The 12,408-nt window shown below is 46.6% G+C and overlaps 1 protein-coding gene across 1 annotated transcript in view; it reads left to right on the top strand.

The window, feature by feature from the left end:
* ADAMTS2 (ADAM metallopeptidase with thrombospondin type 1 motif 2) overlaps window positions 1-11,966 on the top strand; it is a 244,417-nt gene extending 232,451 nt beyond the window's left edge. The window contains exons 20-22 of the mRNA XM_059712896.1: window positions 229-358; window positions 1,440-1,529; window positions 5,780-11,966. Coding sequence (XP_059568879.1) covers window positions 229-358; window positions 1,440-1,529; window positions 5,780-6,249 — 690 coding nt within the window. The 3' untranslated portion in view covers window positions 6,250-11,966. The remainder of the gene's footprint in view (window positions 1-228; window positions 359-1,439; window positions 1,530-5,779) is intronic.
* The last annotated feature ends 442 nt before the right edge of the window (window positions 11,967-12,408 follow it).

The raw sequence follows: 12,408 nt of genomic DNA, 5'->3' as shown, positions 1-12,408 counted from the left end.
TTAATGTGCTTCCCACCATAAAGATTTTACACTCTTTCACGTGTGCTGGTGTGTCGGGGATCTCCATGCTGGTGCTGTGTGTGTACATATGCACATATCTAACGTCTGGCGAAATTCTCAAGTCCAATTATGTGCAGCCCGTGCTGTAGCTCAAGTCAAAAAGAGACCCAATACACGATAGGTGAAAGATGAATCAATGCCTAACCGATGCCTTCTCTCCCTCCCCAGTGCTCAGTGACTTGTGGGAACGGCACGCAGGACCGCCAGGTTCTGTGCCGGACGAGAGACAATGCCGTTGGCTTCTGCAAAGACGATAAACCCGAGACTGTCAGGATCTGCAGACTACCTCCCTGCCCCAGTGAGTGCTCAGCTCTTTGTCTCTGTGCCTGACATGCACGATTTGAAAAGAAAAAAAAAATGTCAACTGCATTTGCTGAAATTCTTGAACTGAACTCGCATGCCTGCAAGAGACCCCTGCTCGGGTAGCTGCTGCTTAGCAATATAGACCAGAAATCAAGTGCTGGTGGGAGGAGGAGGATTCCCAAGAGTTTTGTTTGTGCGGCTGCCATATGGACCTGCCAGGGGTAGTCTGCCACACTTCCTATGCTTCTGGAAACTTTATAGTGTGGACAGGGGATACCAACTAGTGCAGGCTGGAAGCCAGGAGGGCAGGCCCCACTCCAGTAGAGGTAAAAGATGTCAAAGCTGCTGGTTAACAGCTTCCCCATGGTTAGAAACCGGTTACCTGCTGCTGGTCAGTGTTGGGGCGTCTCCACAAGATACCTAAAAGAAGCAGTACCAGCCATGCCGACATGGGCCTTCTCCTGCTCCAGCCGTCGCCAGTGATGACAGCTCAGGGCTCTCGCTTTGTCCCTTCTGTGACAAGTAGCCATCTTCCTTGATGGGTCATAAATTGGTGGCTGCTTAGGCTAAAATATTATTACCTGTCTGTCGTCACTGGCCTGTCTTCCATTTGCATATATTACTTAGGATCATTTTTAAAATCATTAAAATGATCCAATTAGGATCATTTTAAAATCATTTTTAATATAACAGTTAAGATTTAATGAACAACTTCATATGGTTTATTAATTAGTTCTCACCATTCGCATTGCTATTGTGTAAGCATAAATATGGTTACTCTGCTGACTTGATCAACAGGCTCTCACTTATCAGTCCCAGCCCAGAGACTTTAAACGGAGCAGTTAGGCCCAGATCTGATGTCCCTTAAAATGCCCTGTGAAATTAGTACTTCTCCATAGCTTGCTATCCCACTCCGAGCACAGGATGGGAGGCCTTGAACTTGCAAGCCCATTACACAGCATAGCAACACTCTACTTGTCCTCCGAGCCAGCTCAAGCTGTAGTCGGCGATTTAGTTGTAAAGCTGTTTCTTGTTAACACATCTTGTATTGATTTATTTTTCCGCCCCTATTCTAGGAAATGTTTCTGACCTGTCAAAGAAAACCTACATGATACAATGGCTGTCGAGACCAGATCCGGACTATCCCATCCAGAAAATATCTTCAAGTAAAAGACCCATTTATAACTCTGCCTTTGCCCTTAAATGCATGCCACATCAAATGTGGACTTTGCCTTTTGCTCTCTTCCTCTCTCTATATGGAAAATTCCCTTGACTTTTCCAAGTCAAATCTTGGGCTGAATCTTTATTTCACGCTGTGCCCTGGGTGCACAGTGTCTTTCTTCTCTGGAGCTGCTATAGCCCTGGTGGTGGAGGTCTAGAAGTTGGCTGGATGTGTGACGTAGGATCTCCACAGTATGTTGCAGTCCTCCGAAAGGGAGCTGGGATCAGTTTGCTTGTCGCTTGGTGATGGTGAAAAAAGGCTCGCACTGGTTCGTGATGTTCAGTTTGATAGCAAAACTGAGAACTTATTGTGAATGTGATCACATCACAATAATGACACCTTGTAGTGCTAAAGTTCTCCTTTATCTAATGGCCCTAAATCCCATAACACTCTAGTTTCGGTTTTCCTTGCAGGGTAGTCTGTTGGATGAAAGAATCGATTCATTCCATCTTCCGTCGCGGTGCCATTGCTTGCTCACCCGTGCTGCTCCGATGTATTCCTGACCTAAAATTTGTGTTCGTTACTGTGCCGGGCTCACTACTTACCAGAAGCTCCGTTTCTGTTTGTACTTTAAATGCTGCTCCTGTGCCGTATGCTTTCTTCCAACTTCTCGGCTTGTGTTTTCAATATTTTATTTCAAAAGCTGCGACATTTGTTTTTCTTCACACAGCTTTGCCAGTTTTGCGGGGTTTTTTTTTTTCTTCTTTTTTTATAAAATGCAAGTGGTTCGTGCAAAAGGTTTGTGAGTTTAAGTGGTCAAGGCAATATGACGTTTTCATTCATATGATGTCTCAATCTGCTCAACGTTGGGCTACTTCTGATCATTACATCCATTGGTCTTTTTTCACCATATGCATGTTTGACTTGATTGGTACGATCGTGTGTGCGTGTGTGTTCAATAGACGTGTCAACTGGCAAACATAACAGTGTGAACAACGACAGAATTACCTCAATTTTTATTGCTTTTTTGCTTAGGAAAAAAAAAAAAAAAGATTTAGAAAAATGCCTTAATGTTGAAATGTAGATGGCATTAACTACAAGATCCAGCTTTAAATACAAACAGTACATTGGTACCACGAGTTAATCTTCATATTCAGCATTTTTACTTTAATGATATGAGAAGGAAGCAGATTTAATCCATGGTTAATTTGCGCAGTCCATGCTCATTTCGTGAAGAAAAGGTCATTATTTAACTTCTCAACCTTGAATTGGCATTGCTGCTGTACCTCACGTGTTTGCATTGAGGATCTGGAACTCGCTTGTCATAAAAACCATTTGACATCAAGTAAGTGTAGAAGCACATTGCTTTTCAAACCGCAGTCCTGGACTTAACACAGTACGTTGCTACCTTACTCCATTGCTCATGTCCCTTAGGAAGGTAGCACTTTGGATCGCCAACAATGTAGCACTTCAAACTTGTCATTATCATGTGATCACATATTTAAATTTTGCTGTGAATATGATGTTTACCTGACAAGGTGAAAAAGCAAAGACACGTATCTGGCACTGAATACTGTTATGTAAAATTATTGGTGTTTAACTGTATAAATATATTCATGACTGTTACCTTTAACTAGACAACTGTTTAGTGATGTTGCAAGATATGGGTGGCTATAGAGAATGGTGCAATAAGGTATCTGGGCATTGTGCACTATGTCTATATGCACTTTGGTTTATCAGGGATATTTTATTAGTGTTTTGTATGTATTTAACATAATATTAAAGATGTGCCAATTCAGTTTGCTTTTCAATATTTTTTTATGAGACCAATTTGATGTGTACCAAAGTGACTGTGAAACTTTTTTTTTCTTACTGATGATTTAAAGACCTACTTCCAGTCTGTCATGCCTACTGCAAATAAAAGTAATAAAAGTGCAGCAAACCTGGAGACTTGGGTTTGGAACGACAATGCCAAATGTCATTCCTGAGTTACGAGGTTCATGTTTATTAATATAAAATATCATATGGAACTAAAGGCTATTCCATAACTGAATTTGATTCTCAGGTCACTTTTTATGGCGAGCATTGCACTTTTTTTTTTTTTCCTGGAAAAATAAGGCATTTTTCTAAAGATGCTTCTACTGCCTCTTATAACATATGTCCCAAAAAGAAGCTGCCCTTTTGAACCTAAATTGAAATAGTAGCTTGCAAAAAATATTGAAAAGTTTGAATTAGAGCCAGAGAAGCGCAGGGCAGTGTGTTCAGAGGGGCCTCCACGCGGCGTGCGACTGCCCAGACGCACAGTTGTGTGCACAAAAGCTTGCACCTGCAGCTGGAGAGGCCAGTTTGAACACGCGTCCCAAGCACAGTCTTTCTGCTCCGAAGGGAGTTGTCTTCCGGGCGCCTCCTCAATTTGAGATTTGGAAACTTTGAAAATGCACTGACTCAAGGAATTGTATGTTTGTTCTTCTACAGAAAATGCGAGAGTCAGTGCAAAACTGGGCTGCTTGCAAGAAAAGTGTTTCTAATCCTGTCAGTCATTGCTAGATTTTCAAAGCAAGAGCAATAATCATTAGCATACGCTAGACTGATATGTTTGCCAATTAAACACCTACCATATCCTAGCTGAGGATGAGTGAAGAGACCACACTTCTGCTTTCTAGATTCACTTTCCTATCTCCTAACCTGCTCCCGTGCTGTAGTTTGATGCAGTGTTGCCGCGAGATTCGACCAGTTTCGCTTTGAGCTGTCAAAGTCTGATATCGGTAATGCTAAACTCACCTGGCTGGGCACCCCCCTGCAGGCACGCGTGCTCTGAACGAAGGGGACACGCTTTACCAGGACAGAGCCCAGCCCCCACTGCGTTACACGGCACTGGAGTATGGGACGATGCCGCTGCCCTAGCTGGCTCCACGCCACGGGGCACTGGGACTGCTGAGAAAATAACCCATCACCCTACTGATTCCTAGTAGAGGGCAGGCATCCGCAATGATTTGGGGGATGGGTATGAACTTTAGCTGCATTTTTGCTTCAGTTCCCACTAGCTCCTGGTTCTTGGCATCAGACCAGACAGTGGCTGTAGCTCTGGGGTGCCTGGCAGGCATCTGGGGGCAGGCAGCTTGCTGTCCTAGGCTGCACCAGAAGGACACAGGTGGAGATTTGTAGCCTTGCTGGCTCCTGCCATCCTGCTGCTAGGAGTCACAGCATCTCCCCTGTCACTGGACAGACCAGCAGGGTCCGTGCCAGTGACTTCAGACTACATTTGGATTAATGCTTTGGAATAAGAAAAGCCCCTTGCATCTCCTTATGCTGAGTTTTGTCATGTGTAGTTGAATGACACCAAACCTAGCCCTATACATTTGTTGTGGGGCATTAAGTACTCGCGGCTGTTGTAATAGTCCCTCCAACCTCTGCTTCGGGAACTCTTTGTTTCTCATCGCTATACCACTTCTTTGCTCTGGTTTACACAAGTCAGGACGATGCAGAGCTTCCCTGTCATTTTGGGAAGTCGGCAGGAGTCATGTGTGCTTGTGCAATAAGTTCAGAGGATTCAAAGGGATTCTCTAAAGGCGTAAAGCGTTTGTGCCAAAGTCTTATCTTGCATGTAGGGAGGAGTTCAGGAGATACCATGCTCGGCATAAAGGGCCAAGGAATGACTTCAGTTCCAGGAACATCCAGTCCACGCACAGATAAGACTTTGGCTTTCAGAAGCTCAGATTTAAATAATCCCATGGCTGAGGTTACTGGCTGTCTACATGCCGTTCCTCCTTGTCCACAGCGGCGTTGCTGTTATGCTGCAGACCAGTGTTAGACGGGTGAAGGCGCAATGACTTCCTCATGCAAATACTACTCATTTGAGTGACGGAGGAGCTTCAAGGCACTTGGCAGGAGCCATATAGTCTTGGTGATGTTCTGCTTTATAGCCACCTAGGAGGGTCGTACGACTGCAGCTCAGTTTTGAATCCAGCACTCTGGTAACGTGAAGGCCAAGACTCGGAGCCCAGCATGCAAAATTCAGATCGGGCTCCATGATCACCTCACTTGTGCGGGTGCAGGATTTAGCTCCAATATAATTAAAAGGGCTCGTTTGACAGTATCCTGTCCCAGCCTGTACTTCAAACCTTGTCCCCATTGCCCCGCTTCAGCAGTGGTTGGTTCCCTCTGACTTTTAGGACACTTGCTTTAAATGCTTTGTGTGGGCAAGAGCTTTCTTTGTCACGCGCTCTTTATTTACCTGTCCTCTCTCTCTTTCAGAGGAGCGGTGCCAAGGAGACAAGTCCATGTTCTGCCGTATGGAGGTCCTCTCTCGTTACTGTTCAATTCCTGGTTACAATAAGCTCTGCTGCAAGTCCTGTAATCTGTATAACAACGTAACGGAGGGCAGCAACGTAACCGATTCCAGCGTGGATAAAACGAACGTCATCGAGGAGGAGATCCTGTCAACCCTCGCCACTCCTGCCGGGCTTCCCAGCACGCAGCCCACGACCAGCCCTCTTCCTGTCCCCAAACCAACGGGCACGGCCGCGCCTTCCAATACAACTGACGACCACCCGGAAATTAATGCGGTGGACGTGCCCTATAAAATTGTTGGGCTGGATAACGATGTCTCTCAACATAACATCATCGCGCAAAGGAGACTGCCTCATGAAAGGACAAAGAACCAAAGAATTCAAGAGCTGATTGCCGAGAAGAGGAAGAAAGAGACTCTTAGGAAGATAACTTAAAATGGAAAACAGCACAAACAACATTTTTTTTCTCTTATAGAGATGTTACCAACAACCATAGTAATGCCCATGTCATAGAGACTACAAAAAAAGAAGAGTGGTGCTATGGCAGAAATGCCAAATTCTGAAGTCCGCAGGAAATGGAGTTGACAGATTGTCTCAGAAATGCTTTTATAAACACGATGATGGCTAGGTTCACAGGGTGCTATAGAATATTAATGTCATATTGATACAGTATTTCACTGAATGCGTACAAACCATGGTGCTTAGGCTAGGTCGGCAGGCTTATTAATGGTCTCTGTTCATCTCTCTGCATGTGTGCATAACCCCTGGGAGTGCATTCAGCATAGAGAGCAGACCCCAATACCTACTGCTGCCTCCACGAGTGGTCAAACATCCAGAGCAAGACCTTTAAGCATCGATAAGATCAGGCACTAAATTCATCTCTGGTTCAGGACATGCCATGGTACGCAAGGACACGCCTGACTTGAAGCGCCAAATCATCCCGTGGACTGTACTGGTCTTACTCATTTGGTTTCAGTTGGGCTTGTGCTTGTGTATCCTTTCTTAATTTGGACCTTCCCATGGTCTGGGTAACACTAAAGAAATGCCCAGACATAACCACAGGGATTTTGCATGTTCCCATAAACAAGTGTTACAGGATTTCTCCAAAAGTTTGAGCCTAAAAATATGTACCCAGTGTTTGGTTGGATTTATCCCACATAGACAGCCGGTGCCCTGGCACTTCTGTTTACAAGGATTTTTATTCTGTGGTCTTTGAATTCCTGTAACAACAGCCACGGTGGTCATAGTTGGCATGTCTTGGGTCTGCCTTTTACCCACACTCTCTTTAACTGAAAATAACTGGATTCTCATTTCCTTTCCTTTTGGTGCTTTGTGAAGAAAATGTAATTTTATTTGTTACATTTTTTCCATGGTACAGTTTTATCCTGGAGGAAAATATTTTATATTATCAAGACTTCCTTAGGACAGCTCTGTTGTTGCCGAATGAACAACTGATTTTTCGTTATGCTTTCTATATACACGCTGTATCAGGCAGCTTAAATCTTAGAGATGTGTAGCCTGACAATCCTTTGGGTGCTTCCTTCCCCCTCAGGGTCTTCCACAAGCTGATACACTGCAGTATCGTGTTTTCCTTTGCTCACGCTATGGGTTGGTTTATAGCTTTCAGTAAGGCCAAGCACGCTGTTGAATGCCAACACGTATTGCAAGGAAATTGTAGCCTTATAGTTATCTTGCAGGATAAGGAACATGTACATTAGGAACTGAGGGTTTCACCCGAAGTCCACTGAGATCAATGGAAAAGACTGCCTGGCCGTGTCCACGTGAACGTGGACGTTTGGTTCCCCTGGGGACATGTAGCGGTGGCCCACCTTGTGCCTCCGTGAGTTGTCCCCAGGGAAAGCCTGGACCACGTGCTCTCCGGTGCACAGCAAGTTACCCCGGGGGCGGTAGAGGAGGCTGGGGCTAGCACTGGGGGCCTCTTGGGGCTGCAGCGGTGGCGATCCTGCTGCTCGGAGTCTGGCTGGAGTGTGGCTCCGGCCGGCCAGGCTTCATTTTGAGTAGCACGTGCTGCCCCCACGTGCATCGCCCCACTGTTGTTTTGTGCAAGTTTTTTTGACCCCTGGATATCAAGGCATCAACCCCCTCCACGCTCCCCCGCAGTGTGGAGAACATGCCTGCAGCGCCACAGCCGGCATGGCCACGCTTATGTGAATGCAGCCCCTTTGGCTTTAAGTATGTCTGCCATCTCGAGAAGGCTGGGACAAGGAGCACATTTAGTCCGCTTCAGGTGACTTTACCACTAAGGCGATGGGGACGAGAAGCGTGTTTGCCTCACCTCCACACCACTCTTCAAGGTCGGCGATACGTGGCAGGCAGTAGAGTCCTTGAGACTCCTCACTTGGTGTCTGTGTGAAATGAGTGGCCAAACGGTCTCCTTCAGGTTGCTACTCCGGTCTTTAGAGCAGCGTATCCAGCTCTCTCCCCTTCCTCGTGGGAACCATAAGCCTGCAGTGGCCTTTGCAAAGCTAGACTGGACAGAAGTTAGATGCCCCCGAACATGTCCCTGGGTTAGCTGCTGGCAGCCAGGCCACTACGGCAGTGCAAAGCACAAGTGGCTTCCTGCTGCACGCTCGAGGACAGGGACCCGGCTTCTGCTTTGAAAAACCACGGCTGGATAGGCGGCAGTTCCCATGCCAGAGCGCAGCCCTCCACACCGAACTGTTGGCAGCACGAGGGGAACCCGGCTATTAAGGGAGCAGAGCCAACATTTAACCAAAATAATTTACTCAAGTCTATGAGTCCAAGTGCCAAACTTCTCCCTGGTTCAGCTCCTTCACGTGCCCATCCTTGGAGAAAGCCAAGCAAATGTTTCCAAGGTGCCCCGGCAAGACCACGTATATTCAGGGACTAGATAAAGAGCTTTTATCGAATAGGGATTATCTCAGGGAGCGACACAAATATCAGGCGGTAATACCATCCCGTCCAGGGCTTCTGCAGGACGTGAACCCTGGACCTCTGGATCTGAAGGGAGGATCCCCAGCGGCGTGAGCTGATAAATGCAGGCTCGGAGATGCTCCAAAGAGCCACGCTTTGCCTTCGCAGGCAGCACGGACGTAACCGCTGCCGTTTCTTCCCACCGCGCCGGATGGAGAGTGTGTGCCATTGAGGTAGGCAGGGGCAGGTGCCCTCCGGTTGAAGTAACGGCTCAGATCCAGGCAAGTGCTCAGTGGTGCCCTGGTCAGAGTTGGGGGATATTGAGACATTTGCTGCGTCCTGGCGGGCTGATGTTCTTACAGATGCTGGAGCAGGGTAACTCCCAGCTCCAGCAGTTTTCTTGTGGTGAAGAGAAGAGCAAGACTCAGAAAACTGCGTGTACCGACGCACCTCTTCTGTGACGGGGGAGAGGTCTGCAAAGAAAAGGTCGGCGAGACAGCGGGAAGAAACAGTGGCTGCCAGCTCACGGCTGACAATGGGAGGAAGCCTTGTGATTTCAGGGACTCTACTGAGCTTGTGATTTTTTTTTTTTGCCACACGTTCAATATGCAACAAAACGAGTGTCTCTGCGCCTGGCTCGGGCAGAGACCAGCAGAGCGTGCACCCGCCGAGAGGTCGAGTTGTCCCTGTATCTGCACACTTACGGCCGTGCCCCTGAGAGAGGAGGGCCGTTACCATCATCAAGCGTGTTTGCTTACAACAGCGGTGCTTCCGACCCAGCCAAAATGAGGGTCCCGTTATTTTAGGCACAGCAGTAGACAACCCCTGCCGCAAAGTGGTCACAGTCTAAACTCAACCAGACAGATGCGCTCCAGCGTGGTCCCCAGCCAATATCCCTTTGCACAGTTTTTCAGGGATGGCAGCCCAGGCACGTAGATCGGGATCGGAGCAGAGGAGCGCACAGCTGAAGATTAGCAAAAGGGAGCTTAATATTAAACTCTCATGCAGAAAAGCAACGGAGTCACAGTTGCTTCCAAAGTGAAGGCAAGCTCCAGCGACAGCTGTTTCCAGCTACGGGGGTCTGGTTGCCTGTGTATAAACTAGAAGAGTATAGCACCAGGAACAGAGAGAAAAGGGAAAAGGCTACTCATTCCTATGTAAGAAAGAAGTAGTTGAATCACTGCAGTTACACAGGAAATCTAGATGCAGGACAAGCCAAGCTGGATTTGCATTTCCCTGGCAGGAGTATCAAGTGTTTCATGTTTTCCATCTTTCTTCTGCTCGGCTGCTACAACTCAGTGCAAGTAATACTCATCCTTTTTAAATTACCATCTGGCCTATAAGGTTATGACAGGATTAAAAGAAGCTGTGAACTTTGGCTGTACACCCAAGGAGCATATCCAAGTGTGCTATCAAGTGACACAGCTAGGAGCAGGGAGTCCCCGAAAGGCCTGGGTTGGATGCATTGCGGCCCTGCTCTATCTGTAGTTCTTCCTTCCTCTGTAGGCTCGAGCTGACTTGTACAACGCGGTTTCCTCTGCTCTTTAGTGCGTGGACTGAGTCTGGCCAACCAGAGACGATGACATGCCCAGTACCCTCCCACAGCCTTGCAAATAGCGGGTGGGGAGGGGGATACTGGGTGTAATGGTTGCGAGCATCCCCCAGGAACGTGAGAGTAACGTCTCATCCTGGAGTTGAAATGTGGTGTTCTGCTTTCTTTGAACAATTCAGTCCTTAGGAGCCAGTGCCTAGAGGTTGTGTAGCAGGTGACCAGTCACCCATTGCACTAAAGTGAAAGGAGCCGGCGGTGACCCCTCTAGATACCAACTTCTTACAAAGCTCGAGTCCTCTGCGAACTTGTCCCGAGCAGGAGCAAATGTCACAGAGCGCAAGGCTGGTGCAGATACATCTCTAGCATCCCACCCAAACGGCACGCCTCGTTTCATCTGTGTATATAAATTAGACCTTTGACTCGTTTAGTCCCTTTGTACTGGGTTTTCACTCTACCTGGCTTTTTCCCCTTGGCTCTTTTTAATACACTGCATCCCTTTTCTGTCCACATTGTAATCTTCTTTCTTTTCTGTGCCAGAGTCAAACTCTTCAGTCCAAATAAATGAAGAGGGTTAAAATACCAACCCGTGCGTGTTTACCCCCGCTTCTGCTTGCTGGGACACAGCTGCATGTCATCCCCTCTTGCCAGTATTTCTGTGAGACCCCTTCCCTCGGCCACGTGAAGCGCATTGTGTCAAGTCCGCAGAGAACAAGGTGTTCATCAAAACGTCAGCGTGATAACTTAGCAATATAAGCCATTCACATGTTAAACAGGCCAAGAGATCAGTGATTATGAGCAACCAACAGCTTGGCACCTGTCCTACGGTTCCTCTTTGTGCCTTTACATGCGGTGTAATACGTGGATTTCTCATTGGCTTGTGAAACTTTAGACAGCTGCTTCCTTTTGCAGTGCCGCCTTTTGTGTATAACTATAATTGGGCAAAAGCATAATTATAGTATACGTCCTTGGAACATTTATCTATCGCCTAAGTACTACTTTTTGATGCATCACAAGTACAGGGCAAAGTGCCAATTTAATTCAACACAATACCCAGGAAGAAGAAACGAATCTGTTTCCACATAGCTCTGGCTCTCCTGTAGAGGCTCTCTGGTCTGAAAGCTTCAGCAAAATGGTGCATTTCCTGGTAGGTATTAGTGTATCCTTGCGTTGAGCACAAGCAGATCAGCTTTCCAAGTTAACATCTTTCTTATTTTTCTAAAGTTCTGGTTTTTAAAATGCAGGGGTCAGCCTAAAAGAGACCCTAAACCAACCGTATTTCCGTTGGCCTCAATCAACTCCCCATTTTTCCCTCACTTAGTATGCCTTGAAGAATTGTTATAATCTATTATTCATATGTTAGTCCTGGTTTTAAACACCTTCCATGTAATATTTAGGTTCTCACAGTACCTACTTACAATCCTTTAAGAAACAGAAAATGTTTTGAAGTGGTGCTTTACTAGTACTCAAAGGGTTATGATTTATTTTATTATATAATGCATTTAATATCTTATTTACTCACCTACAGTGCACAGTATTAGCTATGTTCATCTGAATATCTGTATGGCACTGCCGTTCACTTACAATACATATGCCTTAACAGCAATCGCAATCAATAGCCATGCCTTGTATATTAAAATGTATATACAAATTAGAACTTCTAAATTTATAATTTATTAAAGTTCAGATGTCTGTGTTCTTTTGCAAAGTGTGAGACTTCCCTTGGACTCCTTGTCTCCAAAGTAACACTGTGTGGAGGGCTGGGGGAGGAAGCCAGGTATGTCCGTGCTCTGGTGACTTGCCGATTCCCCGTCTAGAGCCTGTGCTTGGTTAACGGGGATCGGGACATGGCAGAAGCTCTTTGTCAGGGGCTCTTGTGATCCCAGCCAAGAGGCTCTGAAGTCTCCGACCAAAACCCCGGCTGGAATAGGTAGGTGGGCTGCACTGCTTTCCGCCAGCCTCAGAACCAGGTCCCAGGTCTCTTGCTCAAGTCCCTGGGGGGGTAGGTTACTACCCCGCACGCTGCCAAATGCTTCGCTTTGGTCATCCGGACCTCAATTTGAGCTGTGTGCGATTTGGTTTTCTTTGGGCTTTTTTTAAATTTGCTTTCAACGAGGGTTAGAGCCCAATTGTTCCTTTCAAGAACTTCC

Source organism: Alligator mississippiensis, chromosome 9 (genome assembly GCF_030867095.1).
Source record: "Alligator mississippiensis isolate rAllMis1 chromosome 9, rAllMis1, whole genome shotgun sequence".
Classification (NCBI taxonomy): domain Eukaryota; kingdom Metazoa; phylum Chordata; order Crocodylia; family Alligatoridae; genus Alligator; species Alligator mississippiensis.
This window is presented reverse-complemented; position numbering and strand designations above follow the sequence as displayed.